Source organism: Sorex fumeus, unplaced genomic scaffold (genome assembly GCF_029834395.1).
Source record: "Sorex fumeus unplaced genomic scaffold, SorFum_2.1 ptg000072l, whole genome shotgun sequence".
Taxonomy (NCBI): Eukaryota; Metazoa; Chordata; class Mammalia; order Eulipotyphla; family Soricidae; genus Sorex; species Sorex fumeus.
The window spans coordinates 11,600,903-11,627,366 of NW_026606129.1; the positions used below are offsets into that span (position 1 = coordinate 11,600,903).

General features: G+C 62.9%; 3 protein-coding genes across 3 annotated transcripts in view; 2 read left to right on the top strand and 1 right to left on the bottom strand.

The window, feature by feature from the left end:
• The window catches only part of XPC (XPC complex subunit, DNA damage recognition and repair factor), a 29,546-nt gene extending 25,748 nt beyond the window's left edge, over window positions 1–3,798 (top strand). The window contains exons 13-18 of the mRNA XM_056129291.1: window positions 830–911; window positions 1,231–1,365; window positions 1,446–1,615; window positions 2,063–2,156; window positions 2,293–2,382; window positions 3,049–3,798. Coding sequence (XP_055985266.1) covers window positions 830–911; window positions 1,231–1,365; window positions 1,446–1,615; window positions 2,063–2,156; window positions 2,293–2,382; window positions 3,049–3,261 — 784 coding nt within the window. The 3' untranslated portion in view covers window positions 3,262–3,798. The remainder of the gene's footprint in view (window positions 1–829; window positions 912–1,230; window positions 1,366–1,445; window positions 1,616–2,062; window positions 2,157–2,292; window positions 2,383–3,048) is intronic.
• A 4,606-nt stretch (window positions 3,799–8,404) lies between these two features.
• TMEM43 (transmembrane protein 43) lies at window positions 8,405–19,024 on the bottom strand. Its single transcript, XM_056129586.1, has 12 exons — window positions 18,868–19,024; window positions 15,563–15,712; window positions 14,807–14,941; window positions 14,406–14,500; window positions 13,312–13,361; window positions 12,912–12,981; window positions 12,521–12,591; window positions 12,112–12,233; window positions 11,826–11,900; window positions 11,541–11,642; window positions 9,088–9,205; window positions 8,405–8,829 (listed from the first exon to the last, which is right to left on the bottom strand). Exons 1-12 carry the CDS (start codon window positions 18,877–18,879, stop codon window positions 8,627–8,629), a joined length of 1,203 nt encoding a protein of 400 aa, XP_055985561.1. The 5' UTR covers window positions 18,880–19,024; the 3' UTR covers window positions 8,405–8,626.
• Window positions 19,025–19,371: 347 nt separating this feature from the next.
• CHCHD4 (coiled-coil-helix-coiled-coil-helix domain containing 4) lies at window positions 19,372–26,068 on the top strand. The gene is made up of 3 exons (XM_056129588.1): window positions 19,372–19,519; window positions 22,890–22,988; window positions 25,510–26,068. The coding sequence occupies exons 1-3, from the start codon at window positions 19,498–19,500 to the stop codon at window positions 25,797–25,799; spliced, it is 411 nt and encodes a 136-aa protein (XP_055985563.1). The 5' UTR covers window positions 19,372–19,497; the 3' UTR covers window positions 25,800–26,068.
• The last annotated feature ends 396 nt before the right edge of the window (window positions 26,069–26,464 follow it).

A 26,464-nucleotide genomic window follows, 5' to 3' on the forward strand; every position in this document is an offset into this window, starting at 1 on the left:
CCCCAGCTGGGACAGAAGTGGAACCGTGGGCCGCTGCCTGGGGATCCGCCCCCCCCCCCCCATCACCTTGCAGCTCCCTGGGCTTCATGCCCACAGGTACCCAGGCAGGGACAGACATTTCGGTGGGGAAACCGCACGGGCTCACCCCTCCCGGACCAGCACCCACGAGTGCAGCCCCAGCAGCCTGGGGCACCAGCTACTCATGGTGGGGAAACAGGATGAGGAAATGGAAGCATCTGATGCCCACAGCAGAGCCAGAGAACCCCCCGAGCACCGTTCAGATGCAGGGCGGGAGAGTTTCAAGTCAGAAAAACCAGAAACTACCAGCGTGGGCGCCCGAGGCAGCAAGGCCAGAAAGTGGGAGAAACATTCAATGAAACCACTAGTTTTTGCACAGGAACAGAGGAGGGGCCTGGTGGGCACTGGGGGCTGGGCATGTACTGCCCGGAGTCCCCCCCGCCCCACTCACTGCCCCGTAGCTCAGCCAGGCCAAGCAGCAGGTTTGACCCCTCGGTGTGGGCCCAGCGGGGGCTAGGGGAACTGAGGCACTCCCCATCCCTGGCTTCCGCCTTCCCCGGGCCGCGAGGGGGCTCGCGCTGGGCCGGGCTGGGGGGACACAAAGCGCCACTCCGCTTAGGGGAGAACCCGTGAGTGATCACGAGTCCCTGCGAGGACAGTGACGTGCCCTCCTGGTTCTTTGGGGGAGCAGGACCAGCCCCCCTGTCCCCCAGGGTAAGCGCAGAGCTGGGTGGGCCATCGTCAGCGCTGCCTGCGGCCAGGGGTGCCCCGGGAGGGTGTGACCTCTGCCCTCTGCCCCGTTGCCCCTCAGGGACTGCGTGCACACGCTGCACTCCCGGGACACATGGCTGAAGCAGGCGAGAGTGGTGCGTCTGGGAGAAGTGCCGTACAAGGTGACCGCGGGGCCGCAGGGAGGGGGGGTGAGATCCGGGACGCACGCGGCCCTTGTGTCTGGTGTGCCACTCCCCTGGGGCAGCTCGGCCATGCCCATGTGCCTGGGAGCCGGGTAGAGTCCAAGTCCAGCGTCCCTCCAGCAGAGGGCTGGGGACAGAGCCCACTCCCACGGTCTCGTGGACACACGTGGCCAAGCCCCCACCTGGAGTCGCTGACTGGGGGGTCAGTGATGGTCGTGGCCAGCACAGGGAGTTGGAGGTGATCCAAAGCCCCCGTCTGGGCGCTCAGAGCCCACTGTCCTCGACTGTCCCCTCACAGATGGTCAAGGGCTACTCCAATCGGGCCCGGAAAGCACGCCAGGCCGAGCCCCAGCTGCGCGACCAGAACGACCTGGCCCTGTTCGGCCGGTGGCAGACAGAGGAGTACCAGCCGCCTGTGGCTGTGGACGGCAAGGTAAGGGCCAGAGGGGTGGGGGGGGGGGAACGCAGCCCTCTGCAGCGTCCCCAGCCCGGTGTGACTGGTTGTCCCCGCAGGTTCCCCGGAACGAGTTTGGGAACGTGTACCTCTTCCTGCCCAGCATGATGCCCGTGGGCTGCGTCCAGCTACATTTGCCCAACCTGCACCGCGTGGCCCGCAAGCTGGACATCGACTGTGTCCCGGCAGTCACTGGCTTTGACTTCCACGGAGGCTACTCCCACCCCGTGTATGTGTGGGTGGGCGCCTGGACGCGTGCACGCGGGGCTCCCTAGATAGGGCGCGAGTGGGTGGGTGCATGGGTGCGTGCGTGCAGGGCTCAAGGGCGGCCAGCAGGTGGCGCCAGCACCTGGGATTCTGCGTTGGGCATTCTGGTGGGCAGGTGCGCAGGTGAAGCCCTGTGGCTCATTCCTAGGGCACCCCATCTTCCCTGGCACTTTAACCTTGACCTGCGTGCTGGCCAGGAGCCGCCACGCCACGAGCTGGCACCAGAACGATGCCAGGTAGCCACTCTCCAGGGAGAGGGGGTGCCCAGTGACCCAGCGGGTCCCCTTCCTGCCTCGTGCCCGCTACCAGCCTGGCCTCTGTCCGGGAAGCCCCGTGGCCCCCAAGGACTGACGCCCGTGGAGCCCCACCCTGGGGCCCCCGGGACACGCGTGCTGTGCCCCCCTCGCAGGACGGAGGGCTTCATCGTGTGCGAGGAGTACAAGGATGTGCTGCTGGCCGCCTGGGAGAACGAGCAGGCGCTGCTTGAGAAGAAGGAGCGGGAGGTGAGCCCTCGAGACCCCCCCCCCGGGAGGCCTGCATCTGCCCGGGGGTCGCCACCCCCTCCCCTGCTCCGGGGCTGCGGCCCCCGCCGGTTTCCTGGGAAGGTCCCGGCCACTGGGCACTGTCCCCTCCCCGCAGAAACGAGAGAAGCGGGCCCTGGGGAACTGGAAGCTGCTGGTCCGGGGACTGCTCATCCGGGAGCGGCTGCGGAGGCGCTACGGGGCCAAGGTCAGTGGCCACCCCTTGAGGGAGGAGCGCGGCTGCACCGGCCTCGGGCGCCAAGCCCCTCCTCTCGCGGGGTTGGGGGTGCGGCTGGTGGGGGGCCAAGGGCCCCTGGAGGGGTAAGTGGGAGGGACAAGGAACTGGTTGTGCATCACAGACTCACCCCTATGTGTGCGCGCCCTAGGTGTGCGAGCTCAGCCCCGCCCCGGCCCTGCTTGTGCGCGCTCTGGCCCACTCCTGCGTGCGCGCGCCCTGTCTTGACTCACCCCTGCGTGTGCGTGCCCTGCGTGTGCGCGCTCAGTCCCGCCCCGGCCCTGCATGCGCGCGCCCTGGCCCACCCCTGCTTGTGTGCGCCCTGTCCCAACTCAACCCTGCATGTGCGCACTCTGTTGACCCACCCCTGCGGCGCAGGGATGTGGCTAGCCGCACCCCCCCACCCCACCCCATAGGCAGAGACAGCTGGCACCCTCACCATTACCTGCAGGGACTGCCCTGCTGGCCACTGGGCCAGCTCTTAGTGCCCACCCCCTCTGAGGACAGTCATGTGCCCCCCCAGCCCCTGGCCCAGCTCATACTGTTGCCCACCGCCCTTGACCCCCGTGGTGATGCTGCCTGGTGTCTGTCTGGCCACTGACCCAGACACGTCTACCCTCCCCGTGCCTCTCTGTCCAGAGCGAGCCCGTGGCTCCCCACGCAGATGCCGGAGGGGGACTGTCGTCTGATGAGGAGGAGGGCACCAGTGCCCAGGCCACGGCCAGGGTCCTAGCTGCCTCCTGGCCCCAGAACCGCAAGGCCGAAGAGGAGCAGAAGCCGGAGCAGCCCAAGAAAACCAAGAGGAGAAGGAAGGAGGAAGAGTCCCACCTCTTCCCTTTCGAGAAGCTGTGATGGCATGGCTGCCTCGGACCACACTGCCGTGGACACCGGGGTCTGAGAGTCTCTTCCAGGAGGCCACAGGGCTGGGGACAGCTCTGCTGGTGGCCCTGGGGGACACAGGCCGGTGTTGTGAGCCCGGATCGTATCTCCGGAACCTCAGGCCCCCGGGCCTTGTCCCTCCTGGCTTGGGGAACAGAATCTGCTCTCAGGACAAGGTGCCTGCAGGGCCCCAGGCCCTCCCCTGTGGGTCCACTCAGGACTTGGCCGCAGGTTGGTCTCTCCTGCAGGCCCCACCCCTCTCTCTGCTGTCCCCAGAGCCCCACCCCCACACTCAGGGTCACTAGCGCTGCTCTGGAATTGGGGGGAGCACTTGGGGGAGAAGGGCTTCCCTGGGTGGGCTTCAACATCTCCAAGAACAAAGCTGAAATCAGAAAAGGTGAGCCCGGGAATGTCTCATCGGTGAAGTGAGTCAGTGCTGACCAAAACGGGTTCACAGACATGCCCCCAAAGCTCTCCGTGCTGCAGATATCCAAGAGAACTTTCTGTCACAATTAAGAACAAAATAAAGCATTTTCCTGCAAAAGACCAGGCGAGGACGGCGGGAGGGAAGGGGTTCGAGAGTCTGCGAGACTGAGGAGGGTGTTCGCACCCACCGGCCCAGAACGCCTCTTTCTTGCTGTGTGGAACCGCCCTGAGCGCTCTGAGTCAGTCTTATCCAAGGGAAACAAAACAAAACACTTGTAGCCTGACTCACCAGGCTGGCCTGGCCCTGGCCGGAAGGCCCGTGTTGAGCAACACGGTTGTCATGGAGACCACCGCGGCCCCTTCCGGCACCCAGCCCTGCCCTGCGCTGGAGGTAGGAGCATCGCCTGGTCTCGCGGTGTGCTGGAAAGATGTCAACATTTGAGGAAGGAAGGTGGGCAAGTTCAGGGCAGTCCCCTCAGACGAATGCAAAGTCCTGAACCCACCGGTATCCAGGAGACGGGGGAGCGTTAGAACGGGAGGGAGGCCTTGGGTTCTGGTGCTCAGACACCTCGTGGGCCCCTCCCGCCTAAAGGGCAGCCCGTCCCAAGTGACAGGTGACGAAAGTTACCAGCGATGGCCTAATAGAGCCCGCTGGCACGGGTGGACTTGGCCCGACCGTATGGGGCTGTACCCATCCAAAGATAGGCCTTAATTCTGTGACTCTGGGCCGCCTCTAGCCTGTTCTGAAGATAGATGAAGTTTTAATTACTCACTTTAACTCACTTTGAAACAGAACATTCCTGAGTATGGAAGCCTCCTAAGTGCTAGGAATATTAAAGTGTCCTTTAAAAAAAAAAAATTTAAGGGACTGGAGTGCATGAACCGGGGACTGACCATGATTTGGCCACGTGCAAGGCAAATGCCCGCCTCACTGGTGCCTGGCCCTTTGATTTACTTAAATTATTTTTTTCTTTTTTGGGATCACACCCAGCGATGCGCAGGGGTTACTCCTGGTTCATGCACTCAGGAATTAACTCCTGGCCATGCTCAGGGAACCATATGGGATGCTGGGAATTGAACCCAGATTGGCCGTGTGCAAGGAAAATGCCCACCCCACTGGCCCCTGGCCCTTCAATTTACTTTTTTTTTTTAATGTAGGAGTACTGCTATTTATTCAGCAAATGATTAGGCTGACTGAATTGTGCATGAACTCCGCCTTACTTATTTTTCCCATTTTTTATCATTTTATTTATTGAATCACCGTGAGAGCAGTTACAAAGCTTTCGGGTTTAAGTCTTAGTCACACAATGAAACACCCGTACCTTCACCAGTGCCCACTGTCCACCACCAAAATCCCCAGTGTACCCCCATCCCACACCCTCCCCCTACCTGTGGGGCAAATGATTTCCAAATTACTTCCTCTATACTCTGATTACACTCAACATTTCGACACCACACCCACCATTATTTTTATTTGGGATTTTACCCCAACACTCAGATCTGCTGAAAATGCAACAGTAGACAATTTGTTTTCTATTACTGGTTATGAGGGCTGGAGCAATAGCACAGCGGTAGGGTGTTTGCCTTGCGTGCAGCCCGCCCAGCTGAGCTGAGTTCGATTCCTCCACCCCTCTCAGAAAGCCCGGCAAGCTACTGAGAGTATCTCGCCCGCACGGCAAAGCCTGGCAAGCTACCCGTGACGTATTTGACATGCCAAACACAGTAACAGAAGTCTCACAATGGAGACGTTACTGGGCACACTCAAGCAAATCGATGAACAATGGGAGGACAGTGCAGTGCAATGCAGGGCTACTGGTTATGAATAACATGATGCCGCGTGGCTGCAGGAGTGGCCGTGTGATTTTGAAATTCTGAAATTTCAACAATTAAATCTGGAGGGATCTCTTGCCAAAGCCTGCTAGGTTCCGAGATTTGTTGCTGAGTCTCTGAGATCATGGCCTTTAAGCAGCTTGATCAGGAGCCAGAGGCCGTTCACGGTCTCGTTGGGATGGAGAGGAAAGGGCCGGCTCCATCCCCATCCCATGAGGCCCCGCGTGTCACATCACTGTGGGCCCTGACTGTCCTGACTGTCCAATGACCTCTGGCGGATGGTGGCCACTGAGCCGCCAAGGGGGCGTAGGTGAGGGGACAGCACCCTTTCCCCCCTGGGGTGGCCCGGCGACAGCAACCTACTGCACTGTCTGGATGCATTTCTGCCAAAAGCCGCTGAGTTTCAAGATTTGTTTCTGAGTCTCTGGGATCATGGCCGTGAAGCAACTTGATGAGGAGCCAGAGAGGCCATTTGTGGGCGGCAACTCAGGGTCTCGTTGGGACGGGGAAGAAAGGACCTGCTCCACCACCATCTCATGAGGGCCCGTGTGTCTCGCCACTGAGGGCCCAAACCTAACTGTCCAGTGGCCTCTGGAGGATGACGGCCACTGGGCCGCCAGGGGGAACAGGCCAAGGCACGAAACCTATTCCCACCTGAGGTGGCCCAGCGTCAGTAACCTACTGCAGGGACCGGACGCATTTCTGCCACAAGCCATTGGGTTTTGAGATTTGTTTCTGAGTCTCTGAGATCATGGCTATTAAGTAGCTTGATCAGGAGCCAGAGAGGCCGTTCGTGGGTGGCGACTCGGGGTCTCGTTGGGATGGGGAGGAAAGGGCTGGCTCCACCCCCATCCCGTGAGGCCCCGCGTGTCTCGTCACTGCTGTGAAACCTAACTGTCCAATGGCCTCTGGAAGATGGCATCCACCGAGCCGTCTAGGGGATCAGGTGGAGGGACAGCACCCTTTCCCCCCTGCGGTGGCCCGGCAACAGTAACCTACTGCGTGGTCCACACGCATTTCTGCCAAAAGCCGCTGGGTTTCCAGATTTGTTTCTGAGTCTCTGGGATCATGGCTGTTAAGCACTTCGATCAGAAACCAGAGAGGCCTTGACTCCAATCATATAGCTGAGCTGGAGGTGGCTTGTGGGTGTGTCTCCCACATACCTAACTTTTGGCCGTTTACTTTCTTGGTAAAGTTTGCCCCAAGTTTTTGGGGTCTGGCCAAAGGCACAGCAGCAATTTGGGGGTATCTGGAAGTCTGAAGGCGCCATGAGGCTGCTGATGCACTCACCTCACAGGTACAGACTGACCTGCTGGCGGCCCCATACCCCCGTTTTTTTGCTTTTTATGGTCACACTCAGCGATGCACAGGGTTACTCCTGGTTCATGCACTCAGGAGTTACTCTTGGCCATGCTCAGGGGACCATAAGGAATGCTGGGAATCAAACCCGGGTCGGGCTGCGTGCAAGGCAAGCGCCCTACCCGCTGTGCTATTGCCCCAGCCCCAAGAATGACCTATTTTATTATTTAAGCAACACAGACCAAATTCAGTTTTTGACAGTGTCTGAGGCAGACTCCTTTTGAGATAGAAATCGTACTGCAAAGACACAGAAGGAGGAAGAATGACAAGGTCCTATACCAAAAGAAGGTCCGGATTTTATTCAGAATTTTTATCCAAAGTACAAAGAAAATACAAAGTTCCTGGTCATTTGCAAGATTCCTCCGCCCCTCTCGGAGAGCCCGGCAAGCTACCGAGAGTATTCGATATGCCAAACACAGTAACAACAAAGTCTCCAGTGGAGACGTTACTGGGCCCGCTCGAGCAAAATACCTGAAATATTTCAAATATTCCAAAAGAGTCTGGAATATTTTGACATAGTATCTTGACATAGTTTGCTGTGTAGGAACACTTTGGAAATAACAGCCACTTGGAATCTGCCCTATAAATCAGACTCAACTTCTAAAAATTGAGTTTTTTTTTTTTTTAAAAAAGAGGTTTGTCTTTGGCCGCATCTAGTCCTAATACTGTTTTCCAAACACTCCTGGAGGGTGCGAATCACGTAACAGCGCCTCCTGAAACGGTGATTTCTCCCACCTAACACCCCCATGAAGACCATCTCCGGGTCTGGTGGTTTGAACTAATTTCCCAACGGCAAGGCCTGCCAAGACCGCCCCCCCCCACTTCCACCCCACCTGTGCTCCCAGGTCCTCTGACCACCCCGTCCAACTACCAACTGACCAAACTTGCAAAAGCGACCCCCCCACCCAGCCGGGCAAGACCACTTCTAAACACCAGGAAGGGAAGGACTAGGCGTCAGGGCGACAGGCAGGGGGGCGGAGACCCCCAGTTGCAGCATTAATTGAGGCGCAAGGCTGTGGGCTGGGGCAGACAGTCAAGCAAACCCAGTGTCCAGCAGTGCTGTGGGTCCCTGGAGTGCCTCGGGCTGCTGATGGCAGGGGTCACCACAGTGGGGCCCCCCACTCCTCCCCCCTCCGTGGTCGATGGCAGCTTTAGTCACTGTCCTGTAACGGGGCTTGTCTCGGGCCCGGGGAAGAAGCAGCGGCGTCTCCTCAAGTGACAGCAGACCTGTTCACTGACGCTGGTTCCAGAAGCCTCTGGGGTCTCCCGGGGACCGCAGAGGGAACTCTCACAGGGGTGTCACAGCCCTCCGTGGTGCCTCTCCGGGCTCTGTCTCCCTTTAGGTCACGGTGTTTTCCTCTCAGAGTCCACGGAGGAGGGAAGGGCAGCCCACAGGGCAGCGCAGCGGCTGCACCAGCTCCCGGCCCAGCCCTGCCGTGGACGGGGGGGGGGGGGGTACCGTGTCCCCGTTGGCAGGAGGGGGAGGGGGGCTCGTGCGGGCCGCTCGGGGAACGGCCTAGGGGACCCCTGGGCGCAGGCGGTGGCGGGGTACAGCCCTGTGAGACAGTAGGAGCAGCCTTGGAGGAAGGAGAAAGAGAGGAAGGAAGGCAGGGGGCCCGCCACCCACCGCCCACCAGGGCTGCCCGCAGAAGGAGGCGGGAAGACCCCCGGCAGGCTCCACATCTGACCCCGCGCACGGGATCCCCCTCCAGCGGGGCCCACTTCACTCCAGCTTTTTGGCCGTCACCCGGGTCCGGGCGATGATGACGGGCACCAGGGCCAGCGAGCCGATGAAGAGGGCCCACAGCGGCCGGTAGAAGAGCCAGCCGGCGGCCACGGTCAGCAGGGTCAGCGAAGTGGCCACGCACACGGCGAAGGCCTTCAGGCCGATGTTGACCAGGTCCCGGAAGATGGGGAACCAGTCCACTGCGGAAAGGAAGAGCCGGCCGTGAGCTGGGCCGCCAGGGGCCGGGAGGGACCCCCACCCGGGAGAGGGGCTCTCGGGCAGCCCCTTGACCCACGAACAAGTCGCCGGAACTTCGTTCTGCCCGCCTCAAGCCTCAGGCACGTTCCCACCCCAGGAAGCTCCCAGCCTAGATCCCATCCTGCCTGCCCACGGGAGCCCCGGCCAGGACCTGGGCCTGATCCGCTGGGGCCGTGGGGGCAAGCGCGGCCCCAACCTACCCAGGGTGTAGATGATCCGCGTCATGAGGTTGATGCCCATGAACATGGCCATCCAGCCGGCCGCCCGCAGGCCCCACGTCTTCAGGGAGTTGCTCTTCTGTTCCCGACGAAACACCTCCTGTGGGCAAGGGACGACGGTCACCCGCTGACAGGACCGGGCCAGAGGCCCCCCTCAGTGGGCTGCATGGAGCTAAGGGCACACTTGCCCTAGCAGCAGCCGGCACGGAACCTTCTGGAAGGTAAGCCCTGCTCAGAGCAGAGCTCTCGGGTGGGCTGCTACCACATGGGGGGACTCCGACCCCTTCACACCGCACCCACAGTGCCCACCAGGCTGGGGCCAGTGCGTGGGTCTGCGGGACATGGTGGGCCTCGTCTGGCAGGGCTCAGGGATCCCTGTACCCCATCCCTGCGTCTGTCTGCTCTGAGAAAATCCCACATCCAGGCTGGGGCTTCGCTTTATTTGGTCTGTGGGCCACACCCGACAGTGCTCAGGGGTCACTCCTGCTGGGCTTCATGGAAGCACAAGGGGTGGACCCATGGTCAGCCACGCACTAGGCCAGCGCCCTGCTCGCTGTGTGACCACTCTGGGCCCAGGGTCCTGCTTTAACCCCGAGGCCCCAAACCCCAAGAGTCACCCTGGGCCTCCTGCCACCCACGGGACGGGGCCCCGGATGCGGGACCCCAGGACCTTCCCACGGAACCTCAGCAGAGTCTCCCCCGGCCGAATCGGGGTGTCCGCCTGGCTCACTCACCCTGACACTGGCCACTGGCAAAGCCCCCGATACAGTGTCCACACTGCACCGTGTCCACACCACTCTGCCACTCTCTGCTAAGGTCACCAGTTCCCCAGGGCCACTGCAGAAGCCAGCTCCCTGTTCCCCACACAGCCTCCGCCCCTGCCTCCCCTCCTCTCCCTGAGGTGCAGTGTCCCCCTGTTTGGGGCCTTGTCCCTGGCCTGCCCCTCTGCATGCTTCCGGTCCTGGTTCAAAGGCCCTCTGTGTCCAGAGCCCTGGAGAAGGACAGGCCCTCCTGTCACTGTCCAGTCAAGACGCGGCTCGCCAAGGTGGTCACTATGTTTTTTGGGGGGGAGGCGTCACACCCGGCGATGCCAGGGCTCTGCACTCAGGAGTTACTCCTGGTGGTGCTCGGGGGACCGTATGGGATGCTGGGAATCGAACCCAGGTTGGCCACATGCAAGGTAAACGACCTCCTCGCTGTGCTATGGCTCCAGCCCCGGTGGTCACTATTTCTCAGGTGGTCACTATTTCTCTGTATTTTCACCCTCAGAATGACCGGCTGGGGCACGCAGGGGAAACTGAGGCTCTCAGCCCACACAGGTCAGCCCCCAGGCCTGCACTGCACCTGCAGGAGGCTGTCGGCTCAGGGAGGGGCCACCGGGCAGCCAGGCCTGGGCAGGGCCTCCTAATTTTAGCAAGTCCCCGTGGGACGGGAGCTGCCGAGTGAAAGGGTGACTCAGGGCCGCCAGGTCGGGAGGCGCAGCCCCGCCCCGGTTGGGAAACGGGGCTCCCGGCCCCCACCCAAGCAAAAGGCTGCCTGGCACCCCGGGATGCCCAGGCCACACTATGAGCACAGAGAGCCACAGCTGGCCCTCGCCGGAAGCCTGCCCGTGGCGGGCACCCCAGACGCTGTGGGGCAACTCAGGGAGCCCCCAGGCGTGACAGCGGGAGGGGCCCTCTCTGGCAGGCGCCCCCACCAGACAAGGGCCCATGTGTGGCCACTGGGAGGGGCCACCTGCACCCATGGCGCCCTCCCAGCACTGGGAGACACAGCCCCACAGGTGGCGGGACACTTGCCCTCCCTCAAGAACCAGGCTCTGGATCCGGGGTCCTTCCCCCCTCCGCAGCCCCCTCCCACGGGTCTCTGGCCTCTGCGCCCTCTCCTGCAGTGGCCACACGGACACTCGGAGCCCCCAGGATGGTCATGTCCTATGTGACAGGTCCCACTGCCTATCGTCCCACGGCCTTTCCAGGCTGTCGCATGGAGACCGGACACAGAGGGTGCCCGAGAGGAGTAGCCAACCCCGCCTGCCTCGACATCCCTGAGGGACCCCACCCCATCTCCCTCCAGCACAGAAGCTCGGCTGCCTGGGCCACATGTGACACTTCCCGATACGTTGACCCTGGTCTGGCCCCACTGTGCTGCCTCTGGGATGAGGCGAGTGGGGGTGCCTGGGCCAGTGTGTGCACGCGTGCGTGTGTGTGTGTGTGCATGTGTGTGCGCGCGCGTGTGTGCATGTGTCAGTGCACGTGTGTGCAAGTATGTTTGCAAGTGTGTGCGTGTGTATGTGTGTCGTGTGTATATGCATGTGTGTGCGCGTGCACGTATGCATGCGCGTGTATTGTGCGCATGTGTGTGTGTGTGTGCATATATGCATGTGTGTGTGTGTGTGTGTGTGTGTGTGTGTGTGTGTGCAGGGGGTGGCAATGACCCACCTCTGCGGAGAAGTCGCCATGATGCAGCAGCAGCAAAGTGTCCCCAGTCTTGGTGGAATAGGGGCCGAGCTGGTCGCCCCGTTGCCGAGCAATCACGGTCACCTGTCGGTGAGGTCAGAGGTCAGAGGTCAGAGTGCAGGCGGGCGGGCAGCCCCATCCCACATGCATCCAGCGAGGGTGAGGGAAAGCCCGGGGCTGAGCTCTCCAGAGCAGGGGTGCGGCTGAGGGCACAGCACACAGTTGGGGGGTCTCTGAGCCCTGAGGTCGGGGTCAGGGAGGACTCACCACATGGGCCGGACCTAGGTCAGGGTGGTCGCCGCTCAGCCCTGCATAGGAGAAGGAGACGCGCAGATCCCCGACCTGCAGGGGAGGGGCCGTCAGCAGGGTCCACGCCCCAGCCCTGCATCCACCCACCGGCACCCCCTCTCGCCTGGCTCCGCCACCCTCTCCTTGCCACACACCTGGCTCAGCACCCTGTGCGTGAGTCTGGGCCAGGAGGGAGCCCGGGGGGGGGGGGGGCGGGGGGGCCAACAGCGGCTGTGGGACCCGCCCACCACAGCCCAGGGCCCACCTCTGGGTACTTGGGGTTTTCACTGTGGTAGAAATAGTCCCCCCGGCGGATGATGTCCACGTGTGGGTCCTCCAGCTTGGACAAGCTCAAGGGCTTGAAGTTGTCAACTTTGTCGATGAGGCCTGGGAGAAGCCGGGGTTGTCAGATACCCTCAGCATCCCGGGGCAGGCCCTGAGCCCTGGCCCCCCACGCAGGGCAAGCCTGTCCTCTAGTCACCCCCCTTCACAGGGCCAGCCCGTACCCCGGCCATCCCCACACACAGGGCCAGCCTGTCTACGGCCACCCCCCCACACACACACCCACATGGGGCCAACCTGTCCCCTGCCCCCCCCAACCCCCACACACATGGGACCAGCCTGTCCCCAGCCACCCCCCACAGGGCCGACTCCCTGCAGGGGCCAGGACGTACCGGCCGAGAGGAAGAAGCGGCCGATCTGGACGAAGGGGGCCGTTGCCGTGAAGGACTCCACCGCCATGGCACTGGGGGACAGCGAGGGGCCGTCAGAGTGGACGGGGGGATGGGACTGTCTGGGACCCTCTGGGCCACGGCCCCATGCGGCAGCTCCTCCAGGTGCCCACACTGACCCCCAGCTCCCCCCAGGCTTGCGGGGCCCCAGAGAATGGAGCCCAGGGGCCCACCCCCACCTGCTGCCCACCCCGTGCCCCACCCCGTGTCTCCTGCACCCCATGGTGCCACTCCACCACCCTGTCCCGAAACCCAAGCCCCAAGCACAGGCCACTGGGGCTGAGGGCCAGGACAGACTCTGCCCTGTGGGGGCAGCCAGCCCACGGGCCCTCACCTGGGGTTCTTGTGGCCGATCTCTCGGTCGAAGTTCCTGCTGCTGACGAGATCCGACCTCCACTCGGTGTCTGCAGGGGGTGACGCCAGATAGCACAGATGGGACAGCTGCGGGTCAGCGGTCAGCGGACTGGCCCGGGGGGTCCCTGACTGACCCGGGAGACCCTGTCTGACCCAGGGGTCTCTGACTGACCCGGGGGTCCCAGTCTGATCTCGACAGTGGGGGGGAAGTCCCTGTCTGATGTCTGACCTGGGGTGCCTGACTCGGGGTGCCTGTCTGACCCGGGAGTCCTATCTGACCTGGGAGGCGTCCCTATCTGATCTGGGGTGCTTCCTGTCTGACCCGAGGGTGCCCAGGGCCCGAAGCACAGAAGCACAGAGCCAGGGTGGGGAGCACTCACTGTAGGAGTACTTCCTCTCCGTCTTCACCTGCCCGTCCTCCGTGTACTCCCTGCAGGGAGAAAAAAACCGGGTGGGCACTGGCTGCGGGCAACCAGGGGACACTCAGCAGGCAGGTGACCAGCGCCCTCGTCTCCCAAACAAGGCCACACCCTGTCGCTCAGCTCCCGGCTTTCCCTGTGGTCGCCCACTAAGACCCGCGGGGCTCCGTGGGTCTGCCCCACCTGCTTCAGGCAGACCCTGTCCAGCCCCTGAGCTCTGCCCTGGGGCTGTGGTAGCGGGGGCAGCGGTCATTCCCACCCCCTCAAAGGACTGGCAGCACCCCCAGTGGGAGCTTGGGTGCAGCCAGAACCCAACGGGAAGCCCTGGGACTGGCCAGGGAAGGCGGCTTGGGAGACCGACCCCCTCTGCTCAGAGCGGGTCTGGTCAGCATCTTTTTCGGGTTTTGTTCTTGGTTTGGGCTGGAGCGATAGCACAGCGGGTAGGGCATTTGCCTTGCACGCTGCCAGCCTGGCCGAGCCGGGTTCGATTCCTCTGCCCCTCTCGGAGAGTCCGGCAAGCTACCAAGAGTATCTTGCCCGCACAGCAAAGCCTGGCAAGCTCCCCGTGACATATTCGATATGCCAAACACAGTAACAACAAGTCTCACGATGGAGATGTTACTGGGCCCACTCGAGCAAATCGATGAGCAAGAAGACAGTGACAGTTCTTGTTTTGGGGGGGGGGGGTCACACCTGGTGGTTCTAAGGCCCGAGCCCAGCTCAGTGCTCCTGGGTCATTCGTGGCGGTGCTCCAGGCACCCTGCAGTGCCAACGTGCGAAGCCCACACTCGGCCCTCTGAGCCTTCTCTCCGGGCCCTCCGTGATTTTTATCACCATCATGCCAAAGCGCACTGGCCACTGACCACTGTGCCCACTCCCACAGCGGCTCTCACACTGCAGCTTCAGAAGGCCAAAGGGAGGCAGCTGCCACTCACACTGGCCCCCACTGACCCCCGCACCAGCGCCCCCTCGACTCCCCGCTGGAGACCCCCACTCCCTCACCCTCTCGACTCCCCGCTGCCCCCCCCCCGCAGACCCCACTCCCACGTCCTCACCTGGACTCCTCACTCTCCACCCACTGGTACATCTCCACGTGCCGCTTCAGCTTCACGGCGGGAAGGTGGACCCCATAGTTCGGATCGGACAAGAGCTTCAAAAGGGAAGAGTCCAAGATAGCGTCAGACGAGACGCCACCCGGCCCGGCCCTCACGCGCAGGGGAAGCAGGGCTGGAGACAGAGAGGCCGGGAGTAGGAGGGCGGGAGGGTCATTCTACACCGGCTCCATGCAGACCCCCGGCATGGCAGCAACGGCCGGGGACCGGGACTCCCATCTCACGTGCGCCATCCTGCTGAAGGCACGTGCCACGCACCTGCAGGGGTCCCATGGGTCCCAAGCCTTGGGGAGTTGAGTAGCGTGTGTCCACCCCCGAGGCCCCGGTCTCTGCGGCCAACCCACCTTGGACGTGCGCAGGGCCCCGATGAGGTGCACCAGCCGCCCCTCGTTCTCCGGAGCCACGGTGTGGATGCTCTCGGGGGACACCACGAGCGACAGTCCCTCGGCCAGGGAGGTGGCAGTCTTCAGCGCACGGCCCTGGGAGAGAGCAGGGGGCTCTCGGTTAGTCGGGTGGGGCTCTGGCTGTGTGGATTGCTGGTGTTGTGGGGAGTGTGGGGGGGCATGGGGTGACATGGGCAGACCCCCCCCCCGTCTTCTCCCCAATCCTGGGGGCTCGCACAGTCTGACCCGGACTGAGCCCGGACTGAGATGTGTTGTCCACTGGCTGCTCGGAGCAGCCGGATGAGGGGACTGAGGCTCCCACGGGGACACTGACCAAGAGACCTGCAATTTCTGCTCAAGTCATTTAGAAAGACAGCCCCTCTCTCCTCCCGGGAGCTGGGCTGTTTGGATGTGACCCTGGAGTTGCTTTGCCACCACCAAGGAAAAAAAAGAAAAGCTCACAAGGGAGAAAGTGGAGAAACGGAGGGTCCCGGGAACCTCCCCCAAACACCTAGAGCCAGCCATGCCTGAAGCCGGCCTACGGCCCCGGAGTTTAGGCAGCTGATCCTACTCAGCTTTCCACTCATGTCCTCACGAGGTGGGTCCCAAGAGATAGAATTCTGCCTAATTCTGCACCCTCCCTTCTCTCTCCATAAACCCGCGGCCTTGGGATCCCATCCAGCCTCTCGGGCTAGGGGAGCGGCCCACGCACTTTACCTCATTGGTGAAGATTAAGTAGAAGGAGATGAGGAAGGTCATGAGCCCCACAAACATGCCGCCCGACGTCTCGCTCAGACGCTCCAGGAAGCCCGGCTGCCGCTCCGTCGTGACTTTGACGTGCTCCCGTCGGTTGCTTGTGCTGGAAAACTGGGAGGGAAACGGAAACAGAAGGAAGAGCATCAGCAAACCGGGAGAGGGGGAGGATAAAGGAAAAAATGTGTTAAAACCAGGGCTGGGGGCTCAGTTCAGGAGCATTTGCCTTCCCGGGGGTGGGGGGAGGCCCCAGGTTCGAGCTCTGGAGACGAAGTTCTAGGCACAAAGCTAGTCCCAGGGCTCTGGCATTTATTAGGCTGCTGCACAGGGTTTCGTTATCACAGGGACGTGCCGGGATACTGAGTTTCAGGACTTCTGACAAGTGCGCATCCCACACAACTGCTCCCCACCCCCCTCCTCACCCCGGACAGTTCCCTGGCGCCCCCTCCCTGCCAGCCCAGTGAACAGCAACTGACATGTGAGTCACTATGAACCTGCCCTGCTGCTTCCAGAACCCAGGACCCCCTTAATTCATTCACAATGTGTGTGTGTGTGTGTATATGTATATGTATATGTATATATATATATATTGAGTTGAGTTGGGTTGACTTTCCCTCCCTGCCCCAAGCAGAGCCCCCAGAACCAGCCATCACCATGCTGAGACCACTCTCCATATGCATGAAGGTACCGGCAGAGGAACAAAGGCATGCGGGTCCTGGGACTGAGATCTCCAAGCCTGCTCGGGTCGGGGCTGAGCATCCTCCACCCAGATCCTCCATCTTCCAGTAGGCAGGGGTCACACCCACCAACTGCGCCCCCCCCCCCTCCTGGCGCCGTGTAATCCCATCAATGGCCAACACCCAGAGACTATAAAACCCAGCTCCCCGAAGCTCATTGGACAATCTGGCAGGCTGCCGAATGTAACCTGCCCCCACGGCAGAGTCTGGCAAACTCCCCGTGGCGTACCCAATATGCCAAATACCAGTAACAATGATGGGTCTCATTCTCCTAACCCTGAGAGAGCCTTGAATATGGCACTTTTTAAAAATCTCAGGGCTAGGACGAAGGAGACGTTACTGGGGCCTGCTCGAGGCAATCGACGAACAACAGGATGATCGTGATCGTGATACATATATATGTATATGTATTTGTTCTCTATATATGTATATATTTGCACTTTTTTTAAATTTGGGAGCCACACCCAGCAGTGCTCAGGAGCTCCTCCTGGCTAGGTGCTCAGGCCGGCTCCTGGAGGTGCTCCCCGACAGTATGTCTCCCTGGGCCTCCCCATGCAAGGCCGTGTTCTATCACTGAGTCCCGTCTGGGCTGGAAGGTGCAGGTCTGTATCAACCGATCTTGCTGGCTTGGGGGCCACACCCGGTAGTGCTCAGGGCCTCCCCCAGGTCCTGTGCTCACTCCTGGGAGGCTCTGGGGCAGCAGGGAGCGCACACAGGCGGGTCACGTGTCAGTCAGGTGCCAGTCAAGCGCCCTCCCCGGTCTACTATCTCTCAGGCCCCAGAGGCAGGTTTGAAAGAAGCCAATTTTCCTTGATTCTCAAAAGCCTTTTAATATCGTATCTGCATACGGTGGCTGATTGTTCTTTTGAAGGTTTTTTTCTCTTTGGTTTTTGTGCCACACCCCGTAGTGCTAAGGAATTACTCCTGGCCCGGGTCAGTTCTGGGAAGGGGGTCATATATGTGACACCAGGGGTCTAAACTGGGCCAGTTCCATTCAAGGCAAGCACCTAACCTCCTGCACCATCTCTCTGGCCTGGACTGGGCTTTCTGAGGGCCGACTGGGTCTGCCTGAGGGCTGACTGGGTGGTAGACTGGCAAGACTTCTGACAGTCACAAACCACTCTGGCCATGCCAACTGCCCGGGCTAAGGGGCAGCTCAAATACTAAAGAATATCTCCTTTCAGCCTGGGAATCAAAGCAGGCTTCCTGGAAGAAGGGACACTGGAATAGGAGCTGGGGAATAATGAGGGTCTTGAGGGGATACAGGGCAGCGAGGGCATGCCCAGGCGAGTTCACAGTGAGCCTGAAACTCCTCGCTCAGGACGTGTGCGGCTGTGACAGAGGCAAGGCTGGGAGTGTACCCACAGCCGCTCAGGAGTCCGGCCAGCCAGGACGGGACTCCGCAGCCAGGGCTGGGTCTGAGGCCAGACCCCGAGTGCCCCCGCAGCGTTCTCTCGGGGAGTTGGACCCTGAATGGGACCCGGCCCCTGCTCTTCCCCGCAAGGCCGCCTCTGAGCCACTTAGCTTGATCCTGCCTCCTGCCCACACCCGGGGGGCCCTGAGCATGAGAGCGGCTGGGCTGGTGTGACAGGGACCTGGAATTCTGCTCCCGCCTGCTCCACCCAGCTCCCACACGTGCACCCAGCTTCGGGGTGAATGCACAAAGGCTCGCAGCGCAGCGTGTGCACGCCCCAGCATCCCTCCACCAAGGGCAGGTGCCACCCCAGAGGGAGAAGAGAGAGAAGCCCTCTCGTCTACACCGCCTCTGCATCTGTTACGGCGCTTAGCGTAGACTTCCTCACACTCGGAGGAACAGGGCGAGGCCGGCGGGGAGGCCTGGCGGGAGGACATGGGCCAACTAGGGTGATGGGGAGATGCAGGCGTGGCCCGCAGCGGGGAGCACGGACCCGACCGCCCGGCTCCCAGGAGCCACCCGCGGGCCCCGGCTCCCTGGGGCTGCCAACGGTCCCAGCCGGGCAGCGGCGGCGGGGACCGGGGGTGCAGCCAGGGACGGAGGAGGGGCCAGCGGAGGGCAGCGGCAGGGAGGGCGTGTCGGGGGCTGGCAGGGCTCCCGGGGCTGGCTCCCCAGGCACTCCGCGGCGCAGGGGAGTCGTGAGTCACCGGCTTGTCCCACGCCCAGCACCCCGGTGGGGGCTGCGGTCAGTCCGTGGGCTTAACAGAAAGGCTCCCGAGAAAGGCCAGCGCCTGGCTGTCAACAGACCCACGCCGGGACGGCCACCGCCTCTCGCCCCCCCCCACCCGGTGCCCCGAGCCCCGCCCACCCCGACCCCGGTCCGCGGGAGCAGCTCCCGGGGGCTGGACCCGCGCGCGGGACCCTGGTCCGAGGCCCCGCTCGGTCCGCAGGCGGGAGACGGGCAGGCGGCCGAGCGGCCAGGCCCGCACGGGGAGGCGCGGGTGAGGGAGGGTCCGGCGCGTGGACGCGGTTCGGAGCCGCCCGGGGTCCTCGCGGGAAAGGGGGGCCCTGGCGCCCGAGGCGGCTGGGTGGGGCGCGGCCGACCGGGGGACACTCACGTTCCCGTCCATGCTGGCAGTCGACTCGCCGCTCCACCTCGCTCTGCTCGGCCAGGAAACGGGTCCCCCACGCCCGAACGCCGAGTCCAGTGGCCTCCCACCTGCGCGATCGCGGCGAAACTCCGCGTGTGCAACACAGGACCGGGGAGGACGTGCAGAAAAGTTGCCGCCCCGTGGGGGGGGGGGACGGCGGCGCGGCTGTTTTGGGCCGCGCGGGGCCTCCTGGGAAACGTAGTCCCAGGCCCGGGGCCTACGTCCTCAGAGCCGCGACCCTCGTCAATGCGCCTGCGTACTGCCAGGTCCTCTGGGAAACGTAGTTCCTTCATCCTGTAGCCGGCCCGCGGGCGCGAGGCATGCTGGGAAGTGCAGTTCCCTCCGCCTGGAGACGGCCCCCTGGGCGCGGGGCGTGCTGGGAAATGTAGTCCCCGCCGACTGGAGAAGGCCCGCTGGGCGCGGGGCGTGCCGGGAAGTGTAGTTCTCGGGGGCGGGGGCGGGCTCAGCCTGGGCGGGGCCGAGCGGGCGCGCGGCGGCGGGTCCGAGGGGGCGGGTCCGCGTGGCGCTCGCAGTCGCCCGCCCGCCGCGGAGAGGTCACAGCCCGAGCCGCCGCCGCCGCCTGTGCGCGCCGCCGCCATGGCCTACTGCCGGCAGGAAGGTAGGCGGGCGGGCTGCGTGGCGACGGCGACGAGGGCCCGCGGGGGACACGCGCTGCAGGCCCCAGGCCCCGGCGGCCGCCCGCGACCCCGACCCCTCGCGGCCCGGGACCCCGGCGGCGGGCTGGGCGCGGGGGTCGCCGCCCGCCGTTTGCACCGGAGGCAGCCCGGCCGTGGCGGGGACGGGACGGGCCCAAGGTCACGGCCGGCTCGAACCCGGACCGCCCGGGCCCGGCACGTGGGAGCGCTCGTTGGCGGGGCCCGCGGACAAGGCCGGCCGGACGCTCCCTGGACGCGGCCCCGCGCCCGCGCGCCCGCAGCGCCAACCGCCGCGGGGAGGGGTCCGGGGAGCGGGGAGGCCGGGAATGGGGGGCCTGGAGTGGGGGCCTGGGGGTGGGGGGGCGGGAGGTCCCGAGGGGGCGGAGAGGCTGGGAGTGGGGGGCCAAGGGTGGGGGTCCCGGGGTGGGGGAGACGGAGGAGGGGGTTCTGGCGGGGGGAGGCCGGAAGTGGGGGGCGCTGGGCCGCCCCCGGAGGCCACGCGGATTCCGTCACGCGTCCGCTAGAATGCACAGGTGCGACCCGCCTAAGGGGCTGGCCCGAGCCACGTGGAGTCGGGGCGAAGCCGCGTCTCCCTCCAGGACTGCGCCCAAGACCCTCCTTCCCCCGCGGCCGCGATTGGGCGCTGGCCCTGCCGCCAACAAGGACCTCCCAAGTGTCCTGTTGGACCTCCCAAGTGTCAGGCCCAGCCGGGAGCACGTGGCTTCTTCCTGACCCGTTAATTCCCTCCTGCCCTCCCCACCCTCCAGGTCCAGAAGGGAGTTTTCATTCATTCTGAGGCCTGCCTGCCTGCCTCTCCCTCCTCCCCCCATTCCGTGTGTGTGTGTGTGTGTGAGAGTGTGTGTGTTCTCTTTAGCTGTGTGTTCAGGGGCCCCTCTTGGCGGGCTGAGGGTACCGTATGCAGTGCCAGGGATGGAACTCTGATTAGCTGCATCAAGGCAATGCCCAAATCGGTCTCTGGCCGCTTCCCGAGCCAATGGGGATGATGGACTCCTTGCTCCTCCACCTTCCTGGGATTGATTTGGGAGACCTTGAAGGGCAGAGGAGGGGACCTCCCCTAGGGGCCTCCACCCGCTCTAGAGGGAACTTTCCTTGAGAAGCTTTTCCCTGGGACCCAGTCCCACCCTCATAGCTCTGGGTCCTGCTTTTTTTTTTTTTTATTTCCTTTTCCCTGCAGGTCTGTTTACATTCCGCTGAGCAGATTTTTTATGCCCTTTTGGTGTAATGAGATTGCCAGATAAAGGCCCCTCCTTGCCCCTGGGAGTTCTGGGAGCCCTTGGGAGGTTGAGAGATCAGTAGCTGTCAGGCAAGCCCGGTGCCCCACCTTTTCCTGGGTCAAAGATCTCTTGCCCTGTACTAGTTTGGGGTGAACATGAAGAACGCTTTGCTTTCAGACTTCTTCGTTTTGCTCTTAGAAAAGTTGCCCCCAGCTTTTGTGTCTTCACTTCACCCAAGCACCCGAGAAAGGGGGGGGGTCTTCAGCAGGGCCGGTGGTACCCGCCTGCCCCTCTCATGCCAGCCTGCACCTTCCCCTAAGCCTCAGCACCAAACGCCCAACCTCCCTGCCTTGCTGGTCTCCCCTCCTGAGCTTTCTAAAATGACCTTGGTTTGTTTTTTTCCCGGGGTTGGGTTGGAGGGGGGAGTCCCCTCAGGTGATGCTCAGGAGGTCCAGAGACCCCGTTTCCTATTCGCAGTTAAGCGCAAGGGCAGAGGAGACGTTGATGTTCGGGTCCTGTGGGTCAGAGGTTCCCAGGCTCCCCCTTAGCAGAGGATGCGGGCCGATGTCCAGGCGCCCATGTGGTGCTGTCCAGCTCTCCCTAGAGAGCACTGACCACAGCACCGTCTTTTGGCCCCAGGAGTCACCCTGTCTGTTCGCTCCCCACTCAGCAGGGATCATGTGTGATGGGCCGGGTCCCCGGCATCTCACCCAGGTCTACCCTGGTCCACCGAGAGGTGTCCCCAGCCAAGCGCTAGAACAGTGGGTAAGGTGCTGGCTTGCACACGACCAGCCCAGCTCCCCATGTAGTCCCCTGGGTGCAGAGCAGGATTTAGTCCTGAGCACCACTGACTGTGCACCCACCCCCACCAAATAATCCCAACTAGGTACGCGCATCCTGACCCAGAGAACCCCTATGCATGCTTGTCCCAGGCTGAAGGAACTGCTGGCCTCGGGCCACGAGCACTTTTCTCTGCAGGCGCCGCCCCATTTTTTTTGCCTGGGGGGTTCACCCCAACAATGCTCAGGGGTTACTCCTGGCTCTGCACTCAGGAGTTACTCCTGGCGGTGCTGGGGGGACCATATGGGATGCCGGGGATCGAACCCAGGTTGGCCGCGTGGAAGGCAAACGCCCTCCCGCTGTGCTATCGCTCCAGCCCCCGCCCCATTCTTCCCCAGGTTCCTGCGCCCTGGCCTAGCCTGCCCTCCCCTGCAGTCAGCACCGCCCTGAGCCCCACAACACACGTGTGGACGTGGCCTGTGGGGGATGGGGGGACACTTCCCCTGTGTGTCCTGGTTCCCCAACCAGGGTGCTCACTGCCCCGGTAATGGCGGCGTCCTCGCTCCCTGCCCTCTGCTGGGCCAGGCCTCTCCTGTTTCCAACTCTGCTCACTCCTCCAACATCTAACCTGTGCAGCCTGGGCTCTGCCCTGCGGCTTTGAGGGTACAACGGGGGATGGAAAGAGGACCATAGGCAAGCCCGGGGGAAAGTAAATAGACTTGAGATGAGGGACATATCTGAGAGGAGGAAAATGAATGAGTGCAAGAGAGATGCCCTGGGAAGGTGATGACCAACCAAGGCAGCCAGGAACGGGCTGTGCAAAGGCCTGGGGATCGCTCAAGTGAGGGAGGAGGCTGGCTGGAGGCAGTGGGTGGTGGCAGGGCATCCTCGGGGCCCAGTGCGCGCTAGCTGGACCAGCTTGTCGAGGTGGGAGAGAAAAAGGGACACAGAGTCCTGAGCTGGGCACGTCCCAGCAGCCTTCTGCTCAGACCCTCTGTGTTCAGAGGCCCCTGGCCCCAGTCCCCTGCCCTGCTCCCCTGGGTTCAGAAGAGGCTGCCCTCTGCTCCCACCTTGGAAACAGCAGCTCCCGTATTCCGGGCTTCATTGCTGCCTGTTCGCTCAAGACCATGATCCTCTGGGTGCCGGTGCCCAGGCTCGAACCCCAGTGGGGATGGTTAGCGCCGGGCTGCCCCATCCCCCTGGGCTCCTTGGCAGAGGGAGGCCAAGAGGAGCAGCGGGGGGGTGGGGCGCGGTTCCTGGGAGCCTCCTGCCATGACCGCACTCAGATGAGACCCTCTTCCTCCTCCCCCACCCCTAGGGAAGGATCGAATCATATTTGTGACCAAAGAAGACCACGAGACCCCGAGCAGTGCGGAACTGGTGGCTGATGACCCCAATGACCCGTACGAGGAGCACGGTGAGTGAACCGGACCCCCCCTGGCGGTCAGCGCGGCCGCACATCTCAGCACGTCGGCCTGGATCTGGGCACCGTGGTCACAGGGAGGCCGAGTCCTCCCACCCTGCAACGCCCATGGGCAGCGCCTGCCCAGCCCTCAGGAAGGGCCCAGGGGGTGGTGGGTTTGGTTTTTAGCTGTGCGAGCGGGCCGAGCTGACCGGGCCTGCTCCTGTGACTCCAGAGTGGTCACTGGACACTTGAATCGAGGGTGTTGCTGCAAAGCCTTCGAGCCACTCACTGACCCCGGGCACCTCCTGGGCCCCTGTAGGGGGGTGCCCTGCAGACTCAGAAACAGCCTCAGGGTTGGGGAAATGTTTCCGGGACTACCCGGGGACAGCGTGTGTTCTCTGGAAAGCGAGGTGAGGGGCTAATTAAGCGTGAGGACCCCCGCTGGAGCTTTGAAGGGGAGGGTCTTTCTTCTGCCCGGGCAGTGGACTGGGGGTGCATCGGGCCAGGACACGCCGCGGTGTCCGTGTTGGGAGAACGGCAGCTTCCGGGGTGGTTTGTCGTTGGGGTTTAGGCTTGCTCTAGCGGGTCCCCAGGGATTCCCGGGACCCAGCCTAGGCTGGCCACGTGCGGGGCCAACAGCGAAACTGCCGCCTCCCCAGTCCCTCTGGGAGTCCCGAACCAGCACCCTTCAGAGGAGAAGAACTTCCAGGGGGACCTGAGGTGGCCACTGGGCCAGGCCTAACCCGTAACTGCGCAGAACCCAGGTGTGCAGGCCGTGCTGCCTGCTGGTGCCCGCGTGGCCTGCCCGTCTGGGCGTCCCTCTTGCTGTCTGCCCCCTTCCCTCCTATCTGGTAGTTTTTTCGCTCGAGCCCGGGGGCTCTGGCCTCTGCAACCCCTTGGAGAGAGCCCTGGGACCCGGGTTCTAAGCAGAGACCACGCCAGGTCCTGAGGCCTCTGGGCTGTTGCGCCTTTGGTCCCTGCCCCGAGCGGGCCCTGAGACTGGGAAGAAGAAGGACATGAGGGGACCGGAACGTCCTTTGGTGACTTCCTAGAAAAGAACCCGTCTCTGGGCCTCACTTTGCAGAGCCAAGCTGTGATGGCCGGTACGGCGGGAGGCCTGGCTCGTGTCCCTGCAGACCAGATTGCCACCGTCTGTGTGCTCTGTCCCTGTGTCCCCTCCTCCTAGCTCACCTTCCCTGGGAAATAAGGAGACAAGGCAGGCCAGAGAGATAGCGCAGCGGGCAAGGGCTTGCCCTGTACACAGCCGCCGAGAGCTGATCCTTGATACATACAGTCCTCGCAAAGTCCTGCTAGGAGTCAGCCCTGAGCACAGAGCCGCGAGTCAGCCCTGAGCACAGAGCCAGGTTTAAGCAAACAGTAATGTTGTTAACCAGCAACAAGGATTTCTGCACAGTCCGGCTACTGTTTGGTTTGGGTTTGGGGCCACCCCAGGCTTTTCAAGGAGGACCATTTGTGCTGCTGGCGGTCAGATCCGGGTTGGCCGTGTGCAAGCAGGTGCCCTCCCCCCTGTCCTATCTGCTGCCCCCTGCACGCTCTGGCCCCCAGCCGCAGTTTCTGTTGAAGTGTCAGGGTTGGAACGTCTTGGTTTCGGCGGGACCTGGGGGCTTCCATGCCGCGGGGCCTCCGCACAGCGCCGAGCTGTAAAGCTGGGAGCAGTGGGCACCCCCAGCCGTGCTTGCCGGCCTGACCGGACCCCACCACAGCCCCGAAACCTCACGAGCTGTTGTCTGGGGCTGTCTTGGCTCTAGCTGATGGCTGATGCCGTGGCGCCTGCAGCTGCGTCAGTGCCCACCCACGGCCCCCGGAGCCTTTCCCGGGGCCAGGCCATGGGGCTGCGGGGGCTGGAGCTAGAGCCAAGGCAGGGCCCAGCCCGGGCCTGGGACTTTGGACTCTAGCCGGAGTGCTCGGCTGCCACCCACTCGCTAGTCCTTACTCCGGCGGGCTCTCGGCCACCACGAGTCAGAACCGTCCGATGTGTCATCTGGAAGGTTTCGGGAATCAGGTGCAAAGACGAGAGAAGGCTGAGCTGCAAATGCATGGGGCCCTGCCCTCCCCTCGCGGCCCAGACTGGACAGCCTGGCTCCTACGTTCGTGCTCCACGGCAACATGGCACGGCCCCAGGGCGCTGCACACACGGCCACCTTCCCTGCTGGTGCCCGTCTCAGTGTCTGGTCGTTCGTCATTCACTGAGCATCTATCACTTCGGGTGTAGGGTGGGGAGGGGAGCGGGTCAGCGGTCAGCAAGAGGCAGCCGGACCGTGGCTCTGCCGAACGGTGGCTCCGCCCTGTGTTCAGGCTTGGCTGAGGCTTCGTGATGTGGCTGCTTGGGAATAAGCGGCTTTGGGCATTTCTCGGGCAGGGCCCTGGCCGCAGCCCGGGAGCGCTTGAAAGGCCCGGGACTGGCCTGAACCCCTGAACCCCTCGGGCTCTGGGAGGGGCTGGCCCCCGCGTCCTCGTCTCCCTCCTGAGCCCTCCCCGACCACTCTGAATCTTCCTTGTCCTCCCGCTCCAGGGCTGATCCTGCCGAACGGCGACATCAACTGGAACTGCCCGTGCCTGGGCGGCATGGCCAGCGGCCCATGCGGGGAGCAGTTCAAGTCGGCCTTCTCCTGCTTCCACTACAGCACGGAAGAGATCAAGGGGTCGGACTGTGTAGACCAGTTCCGGGCCATGCAGGAATGCATGCAGAAGTACCCAGACCTCTACCCCCAGGAGGAGGAGGAGGAGGAGGAGAAGCCGACGGAATCGGGGACGGACACCCCCATGCCCCCCCCAGCCAAAGAAGAGGCGAGGTCGAGCTAATGACCGGCGCCGGGCCCCCCGTGGACTCTGCAAAACGCCTCTGGGTCACCCTCCAAGAAAGCGTCTCCCCCTCTACTGTTCTGGGTGTTCGGATGTACAAAGTAACTTATTTGATGGTTTTCAGGGGCGTTGGCCCCTTCGTCACACACTGGAAAAACACATGGGGTTGGCGGTTCGAGTCTCACCTCAGACCACCAGCAGATGGGACTGCCGCTCAGGAATTCTCATCCCCTGAATTTCGCCACTTGTAATAGGGCCCTGCCCGGGGTCCGCAGGGCAGGAATCATTCCCCAATCTTGCGTGTGAGCCGCTTCCTTCTGATTATTTTTCTTTTCTTTTTTTTTTTCTTTTCTTTTTTTTTGGGGGGGTCACACCCAGCAATGGTCAGGGGTTCCTCCTGGCTCTGCACTCAGGAATCATTCCTGGCAGTGCTCAGGGGACCATCTGGGTTGCTGGGGATCGAACCCCGGGGTTGGCCGTGTGCGAGGCAAGCTCCGGCCCCTTCTCCTAATCCTTAATGTCTCTTGGAGATTTGCTGCCCTTCAGGGAAAGGAAATAGAAACAAAAACCGTCCTTTGCACATGCAGAGCGGGGCGTCCCTGGCAGACTTCCGGACCCCCAGCCGCCGAGTGCTACGTTCTGTGTTCCAGGCACTGTGAGTCTCC